Source organism: Leptodactylus fuscus, chromosome 10, assembly GCF_031893055.1.
Source record: "Leptodactylus fuscus isolate aLepFus1 chromosome 10, aLepFus1.hap2, whole genome shotgun sequence".
NCBI lineage: Eukaryota > Metazoa > Chordata > Amphibia > Anura > Leptodactylidae > Leptodactylus > Leptodactylus fuscus.
The window spans coordinates 27917574-27945558 of NC_134274.1; the positions used below are offsets into that span (position 1 = coordinate 27917574).

General features: G+C 40.8%; 1 protein-coding gene across 13 annotated transcripts in view; it reads left to right on the forward strand.

Moving 5' to 3' along the window:
- Positions 1-27985, forward strand: part of ANK3 (ankyrin 3) — a 436797-nt gene that overhangs the window by 321906 nt on the left and 86906 nt on the right. For 7 of the 13 annotated variants that reach the window (XM_075257456.1, XM_075257461.1, XM_075257457.1 and 4 more), the window contains 12 exons: positions 319-417; positions 754-852; positions 2894-2992; positions 4034-4231; positions 4948-5046; positions 7013-7111; positions 11761-11958; positions 15010-15108; positions 16468-16566; positions 17283-17381; positions 19169-19264; positions 22245-22317. In XM_075257456.1, coding sequence (XP_075113557.1) covers positions 319-417; positions 754-852; positions 2894-2992; positions 4034-4231; positions 4948-5046; positions 7013-7111; positions 11761-11958; positions 15010-15108; positions 16468-16566; positions 17283-17381; positions 19169-19264; positions 22245-22317 — 1357 coding nt within the window. Of the gene's footprint in view, positions 1-318; positions 418-753; positions 853-2893; positions 2993-4033; positions 4232-4947; positions 5047-7012; positions 7112-11760; positions 11959-15009; positions 15109-16467; positions 16567-17282; positions 17382-19168; positions 19265-22244; positions 22318-23561; positions 23625-27985 lie in introns of all 13 variants that reach the window. The other 6 variants (XM_075257454.1, XM_075257453.1, XM_075257455.1 and 3 more) reach the window with 1 other exon arrangement.

The following is a 27985-nucleotide window of genomic DNA, read 5'->3' on the forward strand; positions in this document are numbered from 1 at the left end:
TGGTGTTTTTATGCCACCTTCTGATAAAGGGTAGTGGCGAGGGTGTGTGTGTGCATTCTCTGACACGGGATATCAATACCAGCATTGACAACTCCAGTCTTAATAAATCTGCCCAATATGCCTGCACATAACACTTGCCTCGACCAGTGAATGACATAATGCTTGAAACACTTGAATGAGGCAATAAGTCAGGATGTCTCATATTGTAGTGACTTTTCCATCATGTATAGGTAATTTTCCACCTTAAATAGTGCCCATTGCAGTATGGAATTATGTAATAGCAAGCTATAAATATATCTGTCTTTTTCTGCTCAACAGAATGGCTTTACACCACTTCATATTGCCTGCAAGAAAAACCGGATTAAAGTAATGGAACTTCTCCTGAAACATGGGGCATCTATTCAAGCGGTCACTGAAGTAAGTACAAGTATGGTGTTGACCCTGGTGAAGCTGAGGAGTTATGTAGAAGTATGAAGAATCATAGAGACCCAAGTGGATGCCATTTAAGTTTCCATTGGATTGTATATGTTGCAAATTTTGACACAGAGAAAGTATTCTATACCCCAGGGGAAAGAAAGTCCAGTTTTGTCACTGCCGTGATGTTCAGCCTTTATTACAATGTTATTTAGTATTGTTAGGATACAGAACATTCACCCTGCCGGTAACTAACACAGTTCATCAGTGTTAGATTTATGAGAGTCGTGTGTGATATTACCACCATGTAGGAATTTATTAAATATTCTGTCTTCACAGTCTGGCCTGACTCCGATCCACGTCGCTGCCTTCATGGGACATGTCAATATTGTTTCTCAGTTAACGCACCACGGAGCATCACCCAACACAACCAATGTGGTGAGTTGGTTTACCGATCACTAATACAGACTTATGAAGTACATTACATTGGTGGCAGAGCTGCTTTTGCCTTTGGTACCCTTTATTAGACCATCTTTATCAATGGTTTTATACAGGACCTCCTTGTCTTATTACACAAATATTACCACCAGCATGTTATCATCTGTATAATGAGAAGTTCTACAGTTTTCAGATATGTTTTCTGTATCAATTCCTCATGGTTTTCTAGCTCTCCGCTTGTTTTCAGTCATTGTTTACTCCTAGTGGGTAAAAATCAGTCCATGTATGTGTGATGGACACCCAGGTATATGACTTGTTACCGTTGTAGCTCAGTAATCCGACATCTGTCATATATACCAGCCTGTAAATTGATAGGAGGATTTTACTGTTAATTGATAAAGCGTAGTTTTACATGATATTAATTACTATTTTAGATTATTAATATCAGTTTTCAGGCTTTTTATATCTCCTGCTATGACTTCTGGTCACAACTGAAATAATAAAACAGTAGTCTGGACAACTGGGGCATGTGCCCCAAGTGCTGGTTATCAGGGGTGCCAACCAGGCTTACTTAAGAGTAAGGACAGGGAACTGAACATTTTCGGCGAGTAATAGAAAGCCTAGATACAGCGCAGGTGCTCAGTTTTATTATTTCAGAATCAATCCTGAGAGCAGATCTGAAATAGCACTAATGCCATGAGATATTGTAATGACAGGGCATGTACTAGATTACTTCCAATACATCATGGAGGAGTATATCATCCATAAGGAAAAGAAATCCTTCATGTGTAAAGGCTGTTAAGGGACCACAGATCTTCATATTTCAGGACCAAATTTGGAAGGTGATGAACCCTGCGTGTGAAATTCTTATTAAGGGTGTATTCCCATGTGGCCGTGGTACGATGCAGTGCCGACTTGCTTTCCTATTACTGCCTTGTGTGCATGTACCACTCCTCATGATTCACCCCTGCAGGGTCCTGGGAATAGTGGAAGAATCTGGTTACTGTAATGTGAATGACGCTGCACAGAGCAGCTGTGGCGGTACCATGTGAGTCAGGGAGTCTGCACATTGCCAGTAATGGGTTAGCCAGCACATAGTGTAAAATTATATTACATTTATTTATAGCACTGATCCTTATCTTTTAGGTGATATTCTCAAGAGCTTTCTGTCTTTTACACCTATTTTACTGCCAATGAGAATTGTTTGTGAAGTGCATGGGGCGCACAGAGGCCCGGTATCTCCTATTACATAACATAGGATGGCAGCCTTCTATGTTTGACATATTGATTTTAACTTTTTACCCATGAGCGCTAGGCAGCTGGGATCATTTTAGATGCAACTTACACCAAAAATAGTCGAGTTACTGCCCTTACTGGCGTTCGCTTTACAAGATACATAGATATGGTCTGTGCCTCTAACAGAGCGATGGGATTAGATTTCCTCCAATGATAAGTGTTGGTTCCCAGACTCAAAAGCATTTAAAAAAAAATCTGCTCTCTCATAAAAAGCTAACAGATTTGGAAATTTCTCAGAGGAAAACCATGTGTTTTCAGAAGAGTGATGATACACAATGATGTATGGAATTAATACAGTTTAATGAAAATAAAATCTCTGGTGGCCATACCTGGTACTACAGTCTGTTACCTGGCAACATTTTGGATGAATTTTTCACCTTTTGCAAATTGAAGTAAATGTCATTCTCTCTGTACAGATATCTGTGCTATAACATATCACTAGTTCTGTCCCACTCAATATTTAATGAAATTCTCTGAAAATTACGCAAACTATATTAAAGGGGATGTGCAGTTATGGATACTTCTTATCTCCTATCCACAGGGATAGGATCCGCAGTAAAATCTGCAGTGAAAGTTTGCAAAATAAATTGAAATGCTGCACCGCTGGTCAATTTTCCACCCTTACTTTTTCTACAGTTTTGAAGGTTTCTGTCTTACATGGACATACCCTAGATTCATCGCACCCGGCCTTGGGAGAACCCTTTGTGTTTCTGGTAATAACTGGCATTTTTCTTACATGTTTTAGAGGGGAGAAACCGCACTCCATATGGCCGCTAGAGCTGGACAGTCTGAAGTTGTCCGATACCTTTTGCAAAATGGAGCTCAGGTAGAAGCGAAGGCAAAGGTAAGTGGTATTACTATTATATATGACTATTTCCTTTGTATTTGTGTGTTTAGATGCCCTTTGAAAATGCTAGACTATTGAAGTGAGCAAGAGATCCATCCCCTATTTGATGAGGAATAGATGAAAAACATTCTGTGGATGAGGGCATATACAGATTTTGTTTCAAGAGTGGATTGAGCAGAAGGGAGAGAGAAATAGCAGCGCTTTCTTTATATTTCTCATTCCTTTAAAAACCAATCTTGGTTCAAAAAAGCACTGAAAGATCTGCAACAAAAAGCTCAGCTTTTCTGCAACAGGTAGCCTCAGTCTGTAAAAGAGTTTTCTAAGTGTGTTGTAGTTTAAGATAAAAATATCAAAATCCCAATTAACATGTTTTTGTATGTACAATGTCACACATTCTTACACGTAAACATCTGCATTATTCCATCATGTTTGTTGGAACAAATAGTGGAATTTATTTTTGTAAATTGATGGACAGCATGATGGAACCCAATGGACTCCATTCTGGGTCAGTAGGTTACATGGGAAGCCTTTGCTGTCTATCATGTGATAGATCCATCAGTTCAGATTTTTTTTTCACTTCTTTGGGAGCTCTGAAAACCACCTTGCCATTCACACCAGTCACAGTCTCAGCAAGGACAGGGTGTCAGAAGAACTCCCATTCTGGAGATAGATGCAAGTCCCAGATATGGGACCCACATCTATCAGACATTTATGACATCCAGTTTTAGATTTGCATATATGGTAACTTTTAAGTACTAGAAACATCCCCTGTATTTACTCATGATGGAAGTAAGGTCAGCAGTATACGAAGCAGCTCCTGGGCCCCAATGCAAAATCATATAGTAATAATGTATCATATACCCCTGGTCTCTTCTTTGGGAAAGACACCTGGGCCCCTAAGGCTCCTGAGCCCAGGTGAAACTGCAACTTCTGCAAACTGAGTACAAGGAAAAACAAATGTATATGAATTGTACATTGCCATATATTTTACATTCATTATGGTACGTTGTGGAACTGACAAAATATTTCTGTTTTTAGGATGACCAAACACCACTGCACATCGCAGCTCGTCTGGGGAAAGCAGACATAGTTCAGCAGCTACTCAAGCAAGGGGCAAGCCCAGATGCCTCCACCACATCGGGTTACACTCCGCTGCACCTGGCTGCCAGGGAAGGACATGATGATGTAGCTTCTGTGCTACTAGAGCATGGAGCTATCTATTCAATAGTAACAAAGGTAAGTTATACAAACTGGTATGGAAATCTTATACTGACAAAATACTCTATTTCTTTGCAGTTGACTGTAGTATTTCAATAAATTGTCATGTTCTTTGGAGGTCATCGGCATCCACTGAATACAATGATTCTTCAGTACTCAATAATTCCAAACCAGAAAGCACCATTCATTATTATTTATATAGCTTTCCTTATGCTTGATAATATTAAATAGGGTTGAGACACCGGGACTGAAAAGCCCAATTACATTTTGGTGTTTTGTTTATCTAAATCCATTCAGTTTTTCCCAAGATATAAGCCCTTTTAGTGTGGATGCAAATTAGAGTAGCCAAGTGGGCAGTGACACTGCATGAAATACAGCACACAGAGATCCAGCCAATGGTGAAATCACAATGTTAACGCCCCCTTGACTAACATACCCTAATTTGCATTAACACTAAAAGGACTCATATCTTCAGAATGGCTGAACGCAATTGAATAAACAAAACACCAAAATGTCACTGGGCTTTTCAGACCTTGTGACAATCCTCTTCTAAGGCTAATGTTTATCCAAGAGGTGGTGGATATTGAGTCTGGTATTGTAGATAACTGCCTGGGGAACTAAATTATCTGTAACAGAGAAATTATAAAAGTAAATAAACTATGGAACATAAGGGAGATTTATTAGATGAAAAAGCAAAACCTGTTCCTGACCGTTTGTCAAATTTATATTTACAGAAAGGATTTACTCCTTTACATGTTGCTGCAAAATATGGAAAAATTGAAGTGGCCAAGCTGCTTTTGGAGAAAAATGCATCCCCAGATGCAGCCGGAAAGGTAAGTGTAGGCCTAGTTTCCATGATGCAAATGTCACACGTGAAAGCACTAAAATACTACTCATTAAAGTGAACCTGTCAGGTGATTTCTGAGCACAGGATAAAGAAGAGGGAGAAAAGCCAAGGTCTATGATATATAGGTTTATATGATATGGAGCAGCATTCTGTGTTATATGCAGAGTAAATCCTGGCAGGACTCCAGCTCACCCCATCTATTTACTTGATACAGGTAATCAGGACTCTCACAGTGTCTCCTAGGAGTCCGCTCAGGATATTTACTCAGAAATCCTGCTCGAGATCATATAAACTTATGTATCACAGTGCTCAGCTTCACTGCCTCTACTGTTATATGTGTTGTCTGATAAATGAATAGTACATGTGACTATAAGAAGCTTTGTAATATATCTTATTAAAGAAATCTGTTTTCTTCTCCACTTATTAGACTGCTCACCTCCTCCTTATCTTCAAAGTGTGTGTTTACATAAAACTCAGTCTCCATATTCACCTTACACACATAACTCTATGGAGAGGGGGGTAAGGAAGAGGCTGTTAATTTATTCCCTCATTCTGTGCCTGTTCTCTAAGAACACACCAGTGTTAAAAGAGCTAACAAAGTTATACCTTCTACAGATTTTGCATGTCCCTTCCCCCCAGCCCTCTCCATAGACTAATATGTAAAAGTAAATCAGCTTCATAAATGGATAAGAAAATATATTTCTTAAAGAGTACCTTTCATCAGATTGGGCACAAGCAGTTCTATATACTGCTGGAAAGCTGACAGTGCGCTGAATTCAGCGCACTGTCGGCTTTCCCGATCTGTGCCCCAGGTAAAGCGATATTGGTCCCGGTACCGTAGCGCTTTACAGTCAGAAGGGCGTTTCTGACACTTAGCCAGGGAAGCCCTTCTGCCCAGCAGTGCCTATAGCGCTGTACAGTGTGAGCGGGGAGGAACGCCCCCTCCCTCTGCTCACACAGCTCGTCCATAGACGAATATTATCAGGAGGGGAGGGGGCGTTCCTCTCCGCTCGCACTGTACAGCGCGATAGGCGCTGCTGGGCAGAAGGACGTTCCTGACAGAGTGTCAGGAACGCCCTTCTGACTGTAAAGTGCTACGGTACCAGGACCGATAGCGCTTTACCCAGGGCACAGATCGGGAAAGCCAATAGTGCGCTGAATTCAACGCACTGTCAGCTTTCCAGCAGTGTATGGAACTGCCTGTGCCCAATCTGATGAAAAGGTCCTCTTTAAATAAGACATATTACAAAGTTTATTTTCACCCGCTCTATTCATTTCTGAAAAGCTGTTACAATTGGAGTTTTTTTTTTTTTTTTAATATGCCTAGAGTAACCAGAAGTGTCACCTACAGTGCTAACCCTCTTACTGAAAATAACTCCACAGTAGTACCGTAACCTTCTCACCCCAAAAAAGTATGCAGAAATAGTTCAGCTATAGACAGAACTAGTACACACAAATATAGTTATACTGAATAGAAACAAAGGCTTGCAGTAAAAAAAAGGTCAATTCCTCCACACTGGTATTGCTTGCACTATAGTCCACGCTGCTCAGTGGAGTATGTAATGTTCTCCCCGTGTTTGTGTGGGTTTCCTGCGGGTACTCCGGATTCCTCCCACATGCCAAATACACAGTGATAGGGAATGTAAATAAATATTTCCACACGGTTCTCTACTCTAAACTTTATTCATAGAGGGACACATGACATGTAGCAGTAATAATATGCTAAGCATTTAGGGTTTACAAAGACATAGTGTTCCTCCAAACTAGGTTACATAATATCCCCATAAGATTAGATTACATTCTTCATTTTCAGTGATTTTATGGCTAGTTACTAACATACAGAGATGACTCACATTTCATTAGCTTCCTATTAAGCAGAAGAAAAGTGATTCTTCCCACCAATTTCCTTATTGACACGTCGTATGATCTTCATTGTTTCTGCATGTCTTCAGAGCGGTTTAACTCCACTGCATGTTGCGGCACATTATGATAACCAGAAAGTGGCGTTGTTACTCTTGGATAAAGGTGCATCACCTCATGGAGCTGCAAAGGTAAATGCACAGGTGTATGATAAGGGGTCATAGAGGGTTGGATAGTTACCAATTTGTATATGTGCAGACGATTAGATGACAATGTTTATATACGATGTATCATTATGTAACACTCTGCCTCAGCCTTATACTAATATCACACACGGCAGCGACAGGAGATTTTCAATAAGAATTGTTCATGATGTCTTATAGTTCTGGTTTAGTCCATCAAGCTACTGAACTGGACTTGTAGCAAACGCAGATTTCAGTGCTTAGACGAGACCAGCCAGCTATTACTAGAGATGAGCGAAACGGCAGTTTCGAATAGCACGCTTCCATAGGAATGAATGGGGGCGGCCGGCATGCAGGGGGTTAAGCGGCAGGATGCCGGCCCCGGCTGCGTCCATTCATTCCTATGGGAGCGTGATATTCAAAACTACTGTTTTGAATAATACTCGCTCATCTCTAGCTATTACATATAATAGACATTATATACCTGAAAATATTGGAGGAGATTTGAGAAGTTAAACCTGCTAGAATTCTGCCTCAATTTGTGCCAAAAAAACCCTGAAGTCTTTGTGCCAGATTTATTGTGTTTTAGGCTGGGGTACCACACTGCAAAAATGCAGCGTTCTGGCCACAACAGAAACATCACGTCAAAAAACGCTGCGTTTTACATTACCTGCAAAGTGGTGACATTCTGGCTAATCCCAACCACACGTCACAGAACACAATCCACAGCGGAAAATGCCTACGTTTATAAAATCACAGCATAACAATTATATCTACGGAAACGCTGGCATTTTCCATATAGTATAGTAAGGGGTGAGAGTCCACATAGGAAAACTCTGCAGATTTTCTGTGAAAAACGCTGTGGAAAAAAACACGATGAGTTTCCGCTGTAGTTTTCTTTCGCAGCGTTTTATTGCTGCGCTTTGCTACATGGTGCCTTAGTCTTAAATGTATTTCGCACCTTGATAGTCAGTGTCTGGCATTGCACCTTACCTCATGCGGATGAGTAGCACTGAGCTGCAGTACCAGACACAACCTATGTACAACTGTGGCACTGTTTCTGGAATAGAAGACAACTCCTTTCTTCTCCTTTTAATTGCTCCTATAAGTAGTTGCCTGTTGACTATATGACTTGTGTAGATGGACTTTACAATGGTAATTCCACTACTAAGGTTCTATATTGGTACATTGACTGTTCGTGAGCAATGCTATGCGTCACTATGCTAAGACTTCCGACAAAGCAATCGTACCCTCACATACAGTAAGTGGTGACTAATAAAACAGGAATTCATTTGGCATCAGACATCTGTAAAACATGGTCTGTGGGAAGTAGCGAGCAAATCTGATATCTGCTGATGGGGGCAGAGTGTCCACACTGACCTTTAAATGAAAGGAGTAAATAAGCGGCATGATAACAAAATGTTATATATAGACTGTGGTTTTTTTTATTAGGAACGGACAGAAGGTTGTACAGACTCATATTTTTCCGAGATGGGATTTATTTTAGTCATTTATTAGCATTGTCCCTTAAATTAAGGTGACTGCCTGGAAATAGACAAAAAAAGATCTGCTTTATATTCAGTCGCCGCAGAACTGTGGTCCATGGACTATACTAGTCCACGCAGGAAAACTGCAATATCACATACAGTGCAAGGACAAGTGTGCTGCTGTTTTTGGAAATAAAGTGTCATCAGAACCCAAGTGGTTCCAGTCTCAGATTGTCAGGAGATGTCCAAATTAATTAATGATAACGAGCTCAGAAAGAAAAACCATCAAGACACAATGTGTGTTCTCCATGATAATTCTCTCAGGTTTATTGAGGCTGCGCACAGGATTATAAAGGAAAATAATGGCTTTATGCCAGCTTAAGTGTCACAAAATATATCATAGAGAAATACATATTATAATTGGTCAAAGAATAAAATGGGTGCTTACATATGACAAGCACATGAGTTAACACATCGACATCCGTGTCCGCCATCTTATGTCTAGGCCTTGAGATGTTTCACATACGATTTTGAATAAAGCCTAGTTCTTATCATACACTGGATCTTGTTTCCCAAAATGAAGGGAGTATGGGAGTGAGGTGTACGGCCGGACCATCTTACCAGAAGACCTTCATAATGAAGCGTGAAAAGAGTTTTCTGAACAATAAGACATTCTAATGAATCAGCTTTTATAATATACTACATATATTCTCTTAAAGCAATACACACAATTATTGTTGATTATTGATTCTCAAACCATTTTCTGATATTTTTTCTACATCAATTCCCACCTTTTGTGATATATCAATACAATTGACTTGACCCCCACCCATACAAGACCTGTTCAGATTCCAGGAGCAGAGGCATTTGTCCTGATAATCATAACATCAGTTCTTCTCTCGCTACTGGCCTGTAAGAATATTGAAAGCAGATACATTGATTAGTGTCATACCTATAAACATGAATATAATAACTATAGGCTGGAACATAACATTTAGGATCTGTTTTGCTGTAGGAGAGGATCCATAAATACTTCCCACCAATGATGTGCAGTGAGATCCTGTATGTCTGAGGCTAAATGTATCAGTCGCTTGTAAAAGCTTATTGTTTTACTGTTTGTATTGTAGCCCCGTGTTTAATTGGATATACACTTCCTCAGTGGGGGTCATATTCACTTATATCTCCCTCTTATAGGCAGTACATTTCTCTGCAATACATATGATCAGTCTGTACATTGCATAGAAACATAACAGGAATATGGGTGCAGATTGATCCAACAGTCTTTTAGGTTTCTCCTCTAAAGATCTATATCCTGTAACAGTTTATTGTCCCATTTGTCTTTAAAAAACATAATCCAGTGGGGACACCACTATGACAACAAGGTTTTACTTGTGGTTTCGCAGCTATATTGGTTGTTAACAGGACCTGGAAGGGATCATCGAATCAAGGCCTTCTTCTCATGTCTCTTTATCACCATCCAATCTCTGGGTCATAGCTTATAAGTTCCTTCTACTGACTCAGAATCTGGAAGGAAGGAGAAAACTGAAGAGCGTACATTAATCACATGTTTTTGACAATTTATCACATAGCACACCATATTATTTCTGGAAAAATTGTGAAAAATACAATCCAAATCTAGGGGCTAAGGCCGATTGTTCTGTTATGAGTGTACCTTACAGAAAAGACAAATACGAGAGACAAGTGATAAATACTTTTCAATACTTTGGAGACAGTACAGAGTAAGAAACACTTGTTGTATCCCCACGGCCTCCATTATTTCTCATTACCTGTCCTGTATAGTGAGTTCCATTATCACTCCAATGGTCTCGGGGATCCCATACCTACACACTACTTATCTGAGTAGTCTATCTGCAGTCCCATTTGTGATTGTTTTCTGCACCAGAAATGCCTCAGGCCATCCTGAAAGGAGATCAATATACACAAGCACGTAATACATACACTCCCACCTTTTGGTTACTGTATATAGTTAACCCGCAATCCCTAGAACAGGTACAAGGGCTTCGGGTATACCCCTGAGAAACCCTTCACTTTTTGGCCTACATTGTGTTTGATACATGTTATACAGGCTTACATGTATCTGACTGCAGTGATGCTAAATCCTGCAGCCGCCCATCATCTGTTCACCAGGTCACACACGGATACTTTTTAGTGGTGCACTTGGGAATGAGCTCTTTGTGCCATCATTGGGATCAAATGCTCTCGGTAAATTCTTACCACTGGCCATCAGTACTTGTTCATCCTCTTTTGATCCTTGCTGTTTCCAAGTCTTCTTTTCTTCTGGGCCATTTTGGTCTTGCAGTTTTTTTAGAACCTGAAAAGAGAGATGAGAGTTTTGGTCCAGTATGGTGACCACTTGTGTTCAGGCATGTTCCCTGGGCTTTTCTGCAGCTTGTTTAGTGGCAGTGTCTGCCCACACGTTACCTCTACTTTCTTTTTGTATCAGCCTTGGTGTGTGCCTTGACTTTTGACTATACCCACCTGTGTGGGGGGGGAGCAGCAGGGTCTCCATCACTATCTGAACAGCTTCGAAATCCTTTTAGGCTTAACATTAAATATACAGAAAGCTCTCGCTCTCCAGATTGGACCATAGTCCTGTGCTATACCAAACGCCTACCCTCAGGCATTGCGCCCTGTTTCAGCAATCCTTCCCAAATCAAGAACCACCTACAAAAGAACTCAAAATCAGGGTTAACAACAGGTTCATCATTTACATCAGCAAATCCAACAGTTTCTTGTGACATATAATCATGTTCTTTATTGTCAGCAGAAAATACTAGTTGTTTAATTTATCTGACTCTCCTTATTCCCTGAACTTATTGGTAACAGATTAAAAGGGACTTTTAATACGGCCTGCAAAAGGAACATTATAAGACATAAGTAAGGCAAACTGCAGTCTGGGCTGCCCAGCCATTGAAATGTGCTTAGGCTGAACCTGGCAAGAATGGACTTTTATTATAATTCAATATTCATTAACAATGGCATGTCATTTTCTCTAATCCTGGACAATCCCTTTAAAAAAAATGTCTCTCAATACAACACTCACATCCCATACCATACAGGAATTTGGCTTGATTAGATATATAGAGTCTAATATATATGGAAGTTAAGTGCCTCGGTAACAATGAACACTCATTGTCCATTTCCTTCTAGAATGGTTACACACCTCTGCATATCGCTGCAAAGAAAAACCAGATGGACATCGCTACTACCTTACTGGAATATGGTGCTGATGCCAATGCAATTACCAAGCAAGGGATAGCCCCTGTTCATTTAGCAGCTCAGGAGGGCCACGTGGACATGGTGTCTCTGCTGCTCACCAGAAATGCTAATGTCAATGTTAGCAACAAGGTATTAAAACATTACAAAATACTCCTGAGATAAGCTGTATGTGTGTATAGTGCTGCTGACATATTCTGAAACACCATAGACCTAGGCTTTGGTAAAAGTTACATCGACAGTAAATACTGTAAAACATCTGATACCTGCCGAGGCCAGGAAATCTGGTTTGACTTCTTTCTTCAGACCTTAGGCAAATATCCTCCAGCGCTTTAGGGAACAATTGTCACTGTGTTTTGATAGTGTCAACTAAAAGTTTTCAGATTTTGGAGAAGTCAGGGATGACCTTGTATGACAAAAACTTACAGAAAAGTAACTTTTGTGATACACGTGTGCTTCATACAGAGCATGCTAGGCGTCATGGCCCACTCCATAGGCAGATCCTCTAGCCAACAAGTACCCTGCTGTGTACCAAAGGGACATTCCTGCATATGGCTACATACACTCACTGGCCACTTTATTAGGTACACCTGTCCAACTGCTCGTTAACACTTAATTTCTAATCAGCCAATCACATGGCGGCAACTCAGTGCATTTAGGCATGTAGACATGGTCAAGACAATCTCCTGCAGTTCAAACCGAGCATCAGTATGGGGAAGAAAGGTGATTTGAGTGCCTTTGAACGTGGCATGGTTGTTGGTGCCAGAAGGGCTGGTCTGAGTATTTCAGAAACTGCTGATCTACTGGGATTTTCACGCACAACCATCTCTAGGTTTTTTCTTTTTAGGACCATTACAGAGAATGGTCCGAAAAAGAAAAAACTTCCAGTGAGCGGCAGTTCTGTGGGCGGAAATGCGTTGTTGATGCCAGAGGTCAGAGGAGAATGGCCAGACTGGTTCGAGCTGATAGAAAGGCAACAGTGACTCAAATAGCCACCCGTTACAACCAAGGTAGCCAGAAGAGCATCTCTGAACGCACAGTACGTCGAACTTTGAGGCAGATGGGCTACAGCAGCAGAAGACCACACCGGGTGCCACTCCTTTCAGCTAAGAACAGGAAACTGAGGCTACAATTTGCACAAGCTCATCGAAATTGGACAATTGAAGATTGGAAAAACGTTGCCTGGTCTGATGAGTCTCGATTTCTGCTGCGACATTCGGATAGTAGGGTCAGAATTTGGTGTCAACAACATGAAAGCATGGATCCATCCTGCCTTGTATCAACGGTTCAGGCTGGTGGTGGTGGTGTCATGGTGTGGGGAATATTTTCTTGGCACTCTTTGGGCCCCTTGGTACCAATTGAGCATCGTTGCAACACCAAAGCCTACCTGAGTATTGTTGCTGACCATGTCCATCCCTTTATGACCACAATGTAGCCAACATCTGATGGCTACTTTCAGCAGGATAATGCGCCATTTCATAAAGCTGGAATCACCTCAGACTGGTTTCTTGAACATGACAATGAGTTCACTGTACTCCAATGGCCTCCACAGTCACCAGATCTCAATCCAATAGAGCATCTTTGGGATGTGGTGGAACGGGAGATTCGCATCATGGATGTGCAGCCGACAAATCTGCGGCAACTGTGTGATGCCATCATGTCAATATGGACCAAAATCTCTGAGGAATGCTTCCAGCACCTTGTTGTATCTATGCCACGAAGAATTGAGGCAGTTCTGAAGGCAAAAGGGGGTCCAACCCGTTACTAGCATGGTGTACCTAATAAAGTGGCCGGTGAGTGTATAGTCCAGAAAATCTTGTCTGCATCCTCTACATCTATGATACACAGATAGTCTGACAAAACAGGACTCACTGTCCTCACATGACATGCTTATTCAACTGCTTTGCGTATGCAGACATGTACCATAAGTACAATAACTAGGTGTTTCATCAGACAAGGCAGATGTACAGTTTGCACCTAAGATTCCTGGCCATAGCAGAATTGTCTACGGATGCCCACCGGGCACCCAGGGCACATGTCCTGCCAGTCTTCATGCTAGCCTTTGTCTCTTATTGCTTTCTCATTTGAGAGAGACTCGTATAAACAAGTTCCAAATCTTTATGAATAAAACATCTATTCCAGGTGAGCAGGAAAGAGTTATATATACATTAAGTCCTGCAGCGAAACATAATCTCTGCACATTGTGACAAGACCAGCCAAACTGGAATTTCAGAGACACAACACTTTCCCAAACCCTATATTATAAAGCCATTCTGGTCAGTTTTTAACAAAACACTTTATGATCTTTTTTTCTGCGATCTTTTTATCATAAGGCCACTTGTCCTATTTAATTCTGTTGCAGACTGGTTGTCTGTCTCTGTCCCATAGCCCTATATAACATAGAAATGTATATTTATATGAAATGGTATATAAAGTCTGGTAAAGTGATACGTTACAACATCTATGGCACAGCAATGGTTCTCACCTAGTATCTGAAATATCCGACCTTGTATTTCCATATAGTTGGGGAAATCATCTATAGTTTTTTTTCTTATACATTGTATATTCTCCAGAGTAGGACAAAGAGAGAATAATCTCACTTTCCAGTTATGTCTCTTAGTTGCTATACCCTATGGGCCCCAAACACTTATTGGGATGTTCGCTGAGAACGCTCCCGGTGTATATTCTGAGCATATCCATAGGACTCTATTAACTCCATGTTGGCCAGTAGTGTGACATTGTGTCCTCCATGTAGATTAGTTTAGTAGACTGTGCTATTCCATTCAACATTATACAATAATAAAGTATATACTGTGCAGTGGGAGCTTAGGGATGACAGATGCCATTGTACGGCATCCATCAGAGGCCCCTACTTCATGTAGACTTTGGGAGCTCTACACATAAAATTGGAATCCTGTAACATAATGTGAACAGCACCTTATTTTTCTGGCCTATTTAGTGAGACTGGTTGAAAGTTTGGCTCACGTGAGTAATTTCTATAGAGATAGTTGTTTCCCTACTATTCCATTGGATTTGCCATTATAAAATATCCCCGTAAAATGCATTGCCTCCCGAAAAGTATTAATAACCAGTTTAAGGGTTACAACAAGTTCACTAGTATTAGGTGAATAGCAAAAATAAGCTGGCATGATACTAAATACTGATATTTTCCATCATCTATAGAGTGGACTGACACCTCTCCACTTGGCAGCTCAGGAGGACCGAGTCGGCGTCGCCCAAGTCCTGTCCAACAACGGAGCAGTCACCGACTCCACAACAAAGGTATCTGCTTACAGCAGCCATGACATGTGTTCTGCACATTATACGAGAATATCGCCATACACTCGAGCCATGTTTATGGGAAATTTCTTTTGGGGATGTTTCAATAAAATGATTCATATTACAAGATCCATAAACATTTTACTTGGTTGTCAAGGAAACTGGGACTGAGCCTTAGGGTTAAGAAAATGTAAAGCGTCTCAGATTCCTGGAAAGAGGATTAACTTTGTTGTTTTTTGAATATATTTATATAGCAGTGACAAATATGAACAAAACATTCATGGAAAATGCCAAATATTCATGGGAATGATCATGTTTAATATCTTATTTCATTGACTTACTGTCATAAAGTCCTGCCTTACCTGGTCATATGATGTAAAGCAATAAACAGTATAGCAAAAGGGGAGAATCTATTCACGCCGTGTAATAATAGTTACTGGCAGAGGCAAAGCTTCAACGTTCTGAGCCCAAATGTAAAATATCGTGGCTGAGTAGTGTCTGTGAGTCCTGAAAACTTCCATGATGGGGCAGAAGGGTTCAGTAGATTGTTCTGCCCCTTCATTTTGGTGGTAGGTGGGGTTCTCAGAACACTGACCACCTCCAATCATAACTTATGACATGTCACAGTGACTCCTTACAAGATAACACTTCTATATATGTAGAGAAGACAAAGATGTGATGGTCTGGGGCCACACAGTGGCTCAGTTTGGATCACGTGAGTAATTTCTATAGAGATAGTTGCAGCGCTGGAGTCCTGGTGTTCAAATCCCGCCAAGGACATAAAACCATCTGCAAGGAGTTTGCATGTTCTCCCCGTGTTTGCATGGATTTCCATCCCATATTCCAAAGACATACTGATAGAGAATAATGTACATTGTGAGCTCTATGTGGGGCTCCCAATCTACATAATCTAGTCAATACCTCATTATTAACTCAAGATGTCCACCATTAAAGGAATGGGTTGTATGTTTCACAAGTCCCTGAACTGTCTGGTTCCTATTGTGTCTTTGTGAATACAATAATGATATACTATTGATTGGAAGTGACTGTCGCTAAAGGCATGGAACATGTATGTAGACAATGCCAGGTCACATGGTTAATAATTAAACAGTCTCATATAATATACTTCTGTTTTTTTCTTTTTTTTTGCATTTTATTAACTAACAACAAGTAACATTACATACGATAGTTTCAAGGGGGTGAGAACGGCAGATACCATAATGTCATGCTCAATACACATGTGCCCAAAGGCAACTACATGTGCTAAAGTATTAAAAAGCAAGAAATACAATGAATAGACAACACAGAGATAAGTGGAGGTAACATAGTATTCACCTGTCTCCTCTTTATGATGTTTTACAGATGGGATACACTCCTCTACATGTAGCCAGCCATTACGGGAACATCAAAATGGTGAACTTCCTGCTGCAGCATGGTGCCAAAGTCAATGCCAAAACCAAGGTGAGTTGCTGTCTTAGAGTACGTTCATACGTAGGTATTTGCTGTGGATTTGGGGGCAGACTTTGATCTCAAATCTGCGGCAGATTCCTCCCTCAATCTGCCTGCCATTGTTTTCAATGGGAGGCAGAGATTGCAGCAGGGCACTGAAAAAAATCAAAATGGATGTTTTTCAAGGCCACTTTCACCCACAGTCATCTGAATGTAGGCTTAGGGTACAAATGCTGCAAAATCTGCCTTCCATGTTAAAACTGCCTTCCTTTGGGAAATCCACATAACCTTTCATAGGGGTGTGGAAATTCAGTGAAAAATCTAAGTGAGATGGCATATAATAAAGCTTATTCTGCACAGATAGGAACATTTGGACCAGCCCGATATCAAATTGCAAATCTGTGCCAGAAATCTGAGGGTCCACTATCTATTTCTGCCACAGATTTTGCACTGAACAGAAAACAAAGCCTCAATGGAAAAATCCATCATGTGAACATAACCTTATAAGACTAAAGGCACTAATGATACCAAATAAACACTGAAATTTAGATTAGTAGCATCAGAGAAAGTTATCTTATCAGAGGTGTCACTTATCAATGACACTTGTAATATTCACAGGACTAAAACTCATCCAATTAAGATTCTTAGTACATGTAACTATTTTGTTGGCATTCCTTAGTTTGGGAGTAGACTCTTCTTTGATGATTCATGTAATGTTCTTTCACCAGAACGGATATACTCCCTTACATCAAGCTGCTCAGCAAGGACATACCCATATCATCAATGTATTGCTCCAGCATGGGGCCTCCCCCAATGAAGTCACTGTGGTAAGTGAATACTCAGACACTGGGATTTTTTTTTGCAATAGACATAAGTGGGTGATACTTTACATATTATACTCATAACTGATTTAGGGATTTGCTTGCTGTGCATGTTAAATTAGGTAAAATCATATTCTTAAAGGGAGTTTGCCACTAGAACCCGGCATATCAACCCGCATATAGGTAGGATCACCTGAATCAGACTATGTTTTACCTTTGTGAATTGCTATCTGCATTGGAGGGCATAGCCGTTGGTACAAAAATATAAGGGGCAACAACCCCTTGCTCCAAGGAGCCCATTGGCATATTGAGAAAAATGACAAAGTCTCAACAATGGGGGGCACCAGTTCACAAGGGGAAAGCACCATTTGATGGTGAAACTATAACTCCTAGCATGCTCCATTCACTTATATAGGAGTTCCAAGAACAGCAGAGCAAGTATCCATGCTGAATTTGTAACGTCACAACAGCTGGAGTGCCATAGGTCGCCGCCCCCTGCAGTCATCTAGAGGCGGCTGCAGGCAGTCACACCTTTTGTTCTTCTCTTTCTCACTGTATCAATGATCCTCAAACATGTCACATTTGCAGTTACAGTTGTATACAGTGGAACACATTTATTATACCTTGTACACTAGTTTTCTGGCCTACAAGGCATAAAAAGTCAACATTTTTGCAGAAATCGTGCTTTTGTGCAAACAAAAGAATTGCAACTTTTTTGCATTTCTGTGCCACCTTTGCCACATTCCTGAAGAGAGGACATGGCGATGATGTGCAGGGGTGTGAATATTAGCCGATTTGTCGTCATTTACACCAGAGATCCAAAGTAAATGATGCTGGAAATCTATGCCAGTTATGAGCTGATGTAGATTTCCCCTGCAGGTGCACGGCTGACAGAGGGCGCACCTTGCTGGCTCGGGTATAAAGAAATCTGCCCCAGTGACCATACATGTTCTTTTTTTTTTTTTAAATTTAATCTCAGACTAATAGACATTCAGACAACACCAAGTAAATACTGATGAAGATGGTGAATGGCCCATAGTCACCTGTTATCTGGTGATGTAAATGAAATGCAACCCTGTATCTCTCCTAACATCTCCTTTTTAGTAAATATAGTACTTGCACTCTCTATGGAATATCTCTTCCCATAGTTCTCTGCTCTGCTGTTCCTATGTTATTCCTCCTGAGTATATCCAAATAAATTGACAACTAGGTGTTAAACATTCTCTAAGTGGACATTGTACGAGTCTAGGAACACCGCTAGCTGGTAACACCCAGTTGTCAATTTATTCATATATTGCCAGGAGGAATAACAGAGGAACAACACAATAAAGTCTTCTAAAACAAGAAGTTTTAAGAATACTTTGTACATGATTAATACAAGTAAAATAACAGGAAAGGTGGGAGATCCTCTTTAAATACTCCAGATTAATATGGTATTGAGAAACATTTGTATTTATTCTGAAAAGCAGGTTCAAAGTAAATTCCTAATTCACACCATCAGTTTTCACAGTGTTTTTATGACGCCACTGACCTGTGTCACTGGATCTTCAATTCAGATTCATCCACATGCACATATACTGTACTATGGGTATTGAATGCAGGATGTTCCCTTTCAATGCTGACTTTATGTATGGCCGAGCGCCAGGAAAGAGACATCAGAGCAGACACTTCACAGGGAAACTTGTAGAGCAAAGGAGAGGAGATGGAGGCGTCTGGTGTGGGTGTCAGGATGTGGAAGAATTACAGCCATGTCTGCATTTAACTAACAGAAAATGTCCTTCTTACTTCCCCAGAATGGCAACACTGCTCTCGCCATTGCTCGAAGGCTGGGTTACATTTCAGTGGTCGACACATTGAAGGTTGTGACGGAAGAGACCCTGACTACAGTTGTAAGTGTATATATAGAAGTACAGTCCTGCTGGTACTGACAACCACTACCATGTGCAAACTATTTTGTGTGTCGTTGTCACTGCCTGTTATTGGGAAACTGTCCACAGTAAATGTTGTATCATAGCATGGTGGACATGGTTACCTCAGTGGACATCCTCTGGTTTTACTGAACATTGGTGTTTATTTTCCACTTCGATTGATATGACTACATGATATATGGGTTCCTCTTGCTCTTCATCACTTTGTAAGAGGACCTGTCACCTCTCTTGGCGTGGCTGTCATAGTGAATAACTGGTTTCCTCATGAAATTACAATGTTGAAGCATGGATATTGTACGGCCCTTCTACTATTCTTCCTGTAACTATATCATTAATTGACAACTCGGTGTTACAATTGCCCTTGCAGAGGAAAAGGCACAATGCAGGATTCTAAAAAGAAGATGCTCCAGAATGGATATTTTATAGCAATTATAAAGCAGACATGTTAGGACGGGTTTCAGGTCCTCTTTAGTTCTTTCATTAAGGCCCTAGTATAAAGGTATTATTATTTCTGGTGTCAATATAAAAATAGTTTTTAGGTTGCAGAATCTGTTATTGTAAGTACGAATATTGCAATATTTACCATACATCTGCTTGTCTAGTGCCGTCACAAGGCCGACATGACATTGACTCCTCACCATTGAAAATGTACATCAGAACCTTTGCTAAAGTGTCACAAATCATCCCATTATGTTAGAGATACAGATATGTTATAGAATTCACTGCACATTTAGGGCTAGTTCACACAGAGTAAAATGGTCAGGATGTTGATGTGGAATCTGCGTCAAAATCCTGCCGCCTCCCATTGAAATCAATGGGAGCCAGTCATTTCCTTTTTCCGTGAGCGGTTTGTTCCCGCTAGTGGAAAAAAGAAGCGAGCTGCCCTTTCTTCAGGCAGATTCCGTGGCTGATTCAGCCGTGGCGTCCGCCTCACAACACCACCCTCCATACTAGGACCATTCATTTGGGCCTAATCCGGAGCGGAAAGCCGCAATGGAATCTGCATGCGCGGAACCCCGTGTGAACTAGCCCTTATAGGAAAAACCTGTTTATATTAGTCTGTGAAATTAATTGACACCTAGTAACTACATATCCATAACACGCATAATAAACAGGTGACTAAGAGCCAACAGGATAAACATACAGCATCTCTCAAGGTTGTGATGAACATGAACACACTTTCCTGATATAACCACGGCATTAATTTATCTGTAGTTATAGATATTCCTTATGACAGTACATTAGGCTCATTGGCTGGAAATACTCGTCTCATTAAATCGGTTCTGCTGGCTGCAAAACAATACAGTCAGGCCGAAAATCTGGCAGTTCTTCCATGACCACTAGTATATGACTGTAATGTACAAGACCTGCAGGATGGGGCTAATACTCTGACAAGACGAAAAAGACGCCTGGACTTAAAGCCTAAAAAAAAGAAACTTGTATACCGCGGTAGATTGTCATCTTCCAAGGTGAAGTGCCATGGTGTGTCACCACTATTGAGTAGCTTAGGTTCCACAGTAGTCACCCTCAGATGGCAGCACTTGTTTGGCGACAGAACATGTACACACAGACTCCTTAAAGAGTACATGAATATGAACTACAGTCCAAAAGAGCACCTCCTTGCCCGGACCACATTTTCAGTTTTCTGTACTAGTCATTTTCTTTGAGAAGACCCCCTTTAATGCAATTTTGTGTGGTGATCTCTGAGGTTTGACTATATTAGGATGCCTAAAGGACCGGATATTAAATAATTAAGGGGAGCTGTTTGTTTATTTCTTTTAGATGCCCAGTAGTTCTGCCTCATACTAGTACAGAAGCAAAGCCAGTATCCAAATGTGTTCACATAGTTTTGGCAATAAATCATCCCTCACCAGATGGTATTAGGTTAAAACTTCCTAATGGAAGGGGAGTGGGTGGCTCCTTAAATAGAGCTGTGACCAAATTTATCACTATGCACAGTCAAACGTCAGACAAGTATTACCATGTACCACACTGATGTAAAAGAGAAATGCAGGTGGAATTATAGAACAGACCATAAAACACCTAAAAATATGGCCAAGTATTCTTTGTAAAGGGATGTGGATAAGGGATGGGACAGTGGCGGACACTAAGTTTCTAGCAATGTTACCCTGCACATGGCAAGAAAACTACATTTCCAAGCCTTGTGATAGTTGAGAAGATATACCAATGTTAGAAACAAGATATATACATTGTTATCATAATATGCAGAATTTGTAATGGTCTGTACATTTTCATTTGGTACTTCAAGTTTAGTAGATGTATCAAAACATAAATATGTAAAGCTTTGTAGCCTTTTATATATAATACACTGGTGTATCTAAAGTTAAAAAAAAAAAAAAAAGTAAACAGACTTGTGTCAGACTACAAACAAAGCTGGAGTGTAATCAGACCGTACAGTTATGTGATACTCTCGTCTCTCCTTCTGCTACCCTACAAGTAAAAGAAATAGCCAAGAGAGACAATACATCCTCTCTGACTATTTCTGAAGTTAGGACTGCTGCTCCTTATTAATGATCTTTCTGCTGAGGAAGAACAGATGACTCAGGACCCTAATTCTAGTATTCTGTGGGGCCCCCAGCTACCTAGTGTTTATCACTTATTCTATGCATAGGGAATGAATGGTGATTGCGGAATAAACCTCCTTCGCCACATTACAAGTCCTTTAATCCTGTTTGTAATAATAAAGATCTTCTGATAGTGCAGCAGTTGTACTCCATGTGTAGAGGTATCAAAGGGGATTGGACTGGAGCACACATGTTATAAGCCTTGTAAATCTGTTCTAAACCCCAAGGATTGTTCTTCACTTGGCACAAAGATCATCACACATAACACATCATCTTGCTGCTTTTTTTCCAACTATGTTGTCATATTTGGCTTGGTGATTGTTTCAGTTTTTTTTTTTTTTTCTTTAATGCAACAGATGGTGACAGAAAAGCATAAAATGAATGTTCCGGAAACTATGAACGAGGTTCTGGACATGTCGGATGATGAAGGTATGGGAACGACGTATATCCTTCCTTTTATCCGTGTCATCACCAGTGCTATGAGCTGAAGCTTTTGACTTCTTTTGTCTCCATAAAACTTTTGGCCTGTATTTACTATTCATGCAGTACAGAAACTGCAGCATAAAACCACAAAATAACCCTGAAGAGCACAAAAGCAGAATCAGAAGACCAAGCAGAGAGCCTTTTACTTTGGAGGCAGGGGCAGAGCATCAGGGGCCCTGATAAGGCACCAGTGTAAAACATGCACTGCGGGCTGGAAAACCCCTTTAGGCAGAGGGACCCTACGTAGCATAAACGCCACGATTTTGCCAAGGAGTTTTACAGTACCTGCAAAATGGATGGCATTCTAGCAAATACTACCATACATTGCAGAAAAATATCAGCAGCGGACATGCTGTGATTTCAAAAACCGTTGCGTTTTTTGTAAATCGCAGCATGTCAATTTTACTTACGGAAATGCTGCCGGTTTCCATATATATTTTACAATATATCCAGCACACACTTCCAAAGTTTAAAACTTAGCCTTTATTCGATGTATATCCAGAATAAAAGTACATTCATTGTAGAAAGAAAAGAAAGAAAAAACAGCGTCCGGCTGACGCGTTTTAAAATAGCTCCTTATTCATAGCCTGGTGCTGTGTTGGTGTTAGCTCCATATAGGTTTAATTGAAGCAGAACGTTTGCAGAGGAAAACTCTGCAGACTTTCTGTAAAAAGTGCTGCGGAAGAAATTACAATGAGTTTCTGCTACTCTTTTTCCTGCAGCGTTTTAGGGTTGTGGCTCGCTAAGTGGGCACTAAGCCTTAAAGCATAACTTATATTCAAGAGCCACTACTGGTGCACAAATTAAAATCATATGAAGAGCACAAATAGTTCCAAAGGTGTCCGTTCTACAAAGGCGCAGCCCCTCGCCCATTGAAATAGCAGATGACAAGTAGAGCACACCAAGTGTCAGGGGTGCCAGCTGTCAGTCAGCAGTCACATAACGTCTATGGCCACATACATTGTAAAGTCAGGTTGTAAAACTATCTGCAATAATGTAAATATGTGTCGAGAATTAGCCAATTTTCACCCCATTACTACCAAATACAGTACTGAAATCTACATTGGCCATTACAAAAATATACCGTCTGTGTGTCTTTTGCAACTGAAGTGCGAATAGTTGTGTTGTGTGTATATCATTACATGGTATCTATCTCCCATTCACTGCTTGTGTTTACTTGAATTACACAGTGCGTAAAGCCAATATACCTGAGATTCTCAGTGATGCAGAGTATTTATCAGAAGGGGATGAAGGTACAAAGCTCTATTTACCCATGGTGGATACAACTAACATTTGTCAGTAATCTGAGGCTCTCACAACAATAAGATTAAGGGTTAACAGCAGGGTTTGTGTGTGTCCTGTAACATCCAGTAATAGCCAAGTGTTCCCATATACAATGGAAGGTATCATCGGGCTCCACTAGCAAATTAGGCGTCATGAAATTATCCTTCAGTCTAAGTCTGGCCACGACACATATGGCATACGGCAAAGCCAAAGATTACAGTGAAGTGTCGCCTGCATCGCAGCTATTAATAGTGAATGTGGTCACGATGAGACCTGTAAGGTGCTGCAACTGTGACTGCAGTCACCACAAACACAATGGCCCTGACAGACGGTATAAACATAGACAGTCTGAAAATATGGCAGATTTATTAGTGACTGATGCTGCTTGATAAATCTGGCATATCTTTGGGTCTCTAGTCTACGTTTATACTACCATGAGTTGACCAACTCTGAGCCGTACCGCCTTTATGTCTCACCCCTTTTTCTGGGAATCTACTCACATGTCTAGCAAGTTGAAAAAATTTAGCCCAAACTAGACGTGCCACATTGCGCCGATGATGTCCCACATTTACACCAGTGCCTAGATGTGCCCATAATAGTCAATCTGGGCCGAAATCCTTGGATCTTTGGTGACTGAGATGTCATGTTGGAGGAGACCAGAAATTTCTGTCTACAGACAGTAGCAGTCTAGGCAATGAATATCTTATCAAAGCTTGTTGAACAAGCACAAGGAAGGCCTTCCTTATTGACTCAGTTTAGGCTAGATTCACACCAGCGCCTAATCTACATTTGGGATTTCGATCCCCAAATCCACTTAAAAATTTGCGGAGAGAAAATTCCTGCTTGCATTCTCCGCCTTTTTTGGGTAGAAACCCTCGCAGACCCGTGGTATAGTCTATGGCAGGGGTAGGGAACATACGGCTTTCCAGCTGTTGCAAAACTACATCTCCCAGCATGCATACTTGCTCTGCTGTTCTTGGAACTCCCATGGAAGTGAATGGAGCATGATGGGAGTTGTAGTTTCACAGCAGCTGGAGAGCCGAAGGTTCCCTACCCCTGGTCTATGGGGTCCGCAGGTAACCACTTTTTAAAGCAGATTAGGTTTATGTTCAACAGGTCCCGGAAACACGAACACAGGTGTGAACCTAGCTTTAGAGGGAAAGATCCATCAGCATGGGCTCTTATCTGGAGGACAGGAGACATCAATTCATTTCATTGTTTAAACAAAGACACTCCCCCTCCCCAATTTGAGCCTGTACAGTGTTCTTATTTCTAGTTCTACATATTTCATGTAAATTCTACTTCTTCTGTGGTCTATCTTCACATCTTATTGTAGTCTATCAGACTGTTCTGACATTTGTAATACCATTTATCACCCCTAATAGTGCCAATTACTTTCAATATATAGCAGTGCAACAGCGCCCCCATCTCAACTAGCTACGGATCTCAGTTGAAACTCTAAGACTAGGGACTTGCACGGGTTAGGTCTATAGTGGACATCTTGTAGTCTTCCCAGCTGCAGCAAAAAAAAAAAAAAATCAGTTGGGTTTTGGCCCGGCTATCAGTTGCGATTTCTGGGCGACGGACATGGCTTTCAACCTTTACTTGCTGATAATGTGTTAATGTTGCACATTTTCAGACACATTTCCATGTCTAGTCACCAGCATATATAGGAGATTATATTTTATTTTCTGCAGCTCTATATCATCTATTAATCCAAGCAATAATGGTAATAATTGGATCAATGCATGGGAACAAGAAGAATAAAGAATAAAATCCTCTAAACCCCGCATGTCATGTGTATACGGCACGTGTAATACTCTCACTATCGTACAGCAGAACCCTCAGTCTTAGGCATGTTGTGTGAGCTCCAGGTTACGTACTTGATTCTTTAACCATCTGTCCTAATGTGTGTTTTATTCTCAATCTAATACATTAACTGTGGTGTGGAGGGTAACTGCACTCGGCTTCAGCTGATGTTTTCTCAGTGGGTGATGTTTATAACCACAGCGTGGAAGAGCGACTAATGCCATGCTTTTATGTAAACCTGACATTTTTTCCAGAAATGTTCTGTCAAAATATGACTTCGTTTTATTACAGGAAATAGTCCTGACAGATGAATTCAGAGACAGGAGCTGTCTATGCTCTTAAAGAGGGATCCTTTCTAGAGATGAGCGAGTACTATTTGAAACTCCAGTTTCAAATAGATCGCACCCATAGCCACAGCCGGCACGCAGGGGGTTAAGCGGCCGGCCGCCGGCAAAGTCTGCGTGCCGGGCGTTTCCATTCATTCCTATGGTGCGTGCTATTCGAAACGGCCGTTAATAGTACTCGTTTATCTCTAAAATTCCTTTCCTGTGTAGATACAACATTTAGGTTTGGCTTTTGCAAAGCAATATGGAGGGTTAATGTTCTCATGTAGTCCCTGTAAGAGTAAAGGGAGGCGATACGTCAGTGATCACACTGTGACTATATAGCAGATGTATATGTTCGGATTGCTGATCTTAAAACAATTCCAGGTCAAATTGGTGTCTAAGGCTAAGTTAACATCTACTTTGTGGTAACACACAACAAACTCCTATAAATGGATGGATAGACAGATGAAAAAGAAAAACAACAAACAGATCCAGCGCTTTCCATCATGGTTCTGTTTTTGTGAACAGCGGTAAAAGTCCTGGCGATACAACATTTCTCTAACTATGACAGAACAAAAAAAACGTAATGCAGATGTAAACATAGCCAAAGAAAGATGTGACATAACAGAATATTTGTATATTTTTGTAAAATGTTTTCCAGGGACTTGTAAACTCCAGTTCCTACTTCCAATAATGGTACAAAGTGTAATCTGGCAGGCAGGCTGAACGCAATCCAGATTTATTAAAGTAGCTGATCCGGAATGATAAATCTATGAGCTTTCAGATGGTTGACTTTATACCAGAATTTCACTTCAAAATTTTGTCTCAAAAACCATCCTGCCTCCCTCACCACCTTTTACTCCAAGGCCAGTTTGTGACCACAGCAGTAAATCTACATTACAGTGTGTTTGTGGGGAGGGGAATAAAAAATCTTTTGGCCTCTAAGAACCAGGTATGCCTGTAATCCAGCGTTTCCGAACCAGGACCTGGGACCCAGGGTTCCTTGAGTCCAGAGGCACAGCTACCGAGGGTGCAGCAGTAGCCCAAAGGCCTCTCTGTCACTATTTTACATGGCATACAGTTGATAGGGGCCCACTTACAGTCTTTTATAGCATGCACTCACCTGACCATGCCTACTATCAACAACCTTCCCCAAGCAGATTTACCATCACAGAGATAACCATCATTCCTTTGTTATATATGACACACTTATAAATTTGAAGAAAAACAACTTAAGTCTTATGCAAGTGAGGCAGTTGGTGCACTGGGGGTGGGCCTTCATACTGGGGGTGGGCCTTCATACCGGGGGTGGGCTTTCATACTAGGGGTGGGCCTTCATATCTCTGAGAACTGTTCTTGCTACTCAAGTAGGATGGGTGATGAGATTAACTCTTACAGCATCAGGTGGTACAGGCAGGAGATAGATGTTAGGGGTCTAAATGGCAGAGCAGTGCTCCAGGGAGTTGAAGCCCCACCCCCAGTGCACCAACTACCTCATTTGCATAAGACTTCAACATTGTTTTTTTACTTATCAACAAAAGTGACATAGATAACAATTGTATGTTGTTTATCACTGTAATGTGCTCTATAACATGGTGGCGACAGATGACTATATTTGGGGGGAGTGGTAGACTCCTTTGAAAGAACTGATATGTTGAAATTGCTACATCTATTGTATTGTTTTCATACCGAGATCAAAATCTCTTTTTCCTTATACCTGTATCTTATCCAAGTATGTATAGATATTCCTATACTATCCTAGTATGTGACCTCATCCAAGTACATCATTAGTTGAATCTCATTAGGGCATTTTTTTTTATTACTTTACTATTTGACCACATAGATATTACAGGTCCCTACATCAGTACATTTTCATTGCCCTGCATCTGACATAATAAGGCCAAAACCTGGTATTAGCAACAAAGAAAGTCAGTCCAGGACATGCCATATGGAGCAAGGAGAGAAGATTTTAATCCTTCATATGGATTAAAATACTTTGCTGCTGCAAGCGGTTGGTGTCCTGGACTGACTTTGTGGTGACTTTCATTTATTGACAAGACACAAAATATCCAGAATTTGGTTCCAGATGCATCATGGGCAAATAACTAGTGATCCATGAGTACTGTGGAAACAGCAGGCGTGGTGGCTCAGTGGTCAGCACTGCGGGCTTGGTACGATATATATATATATGTTTC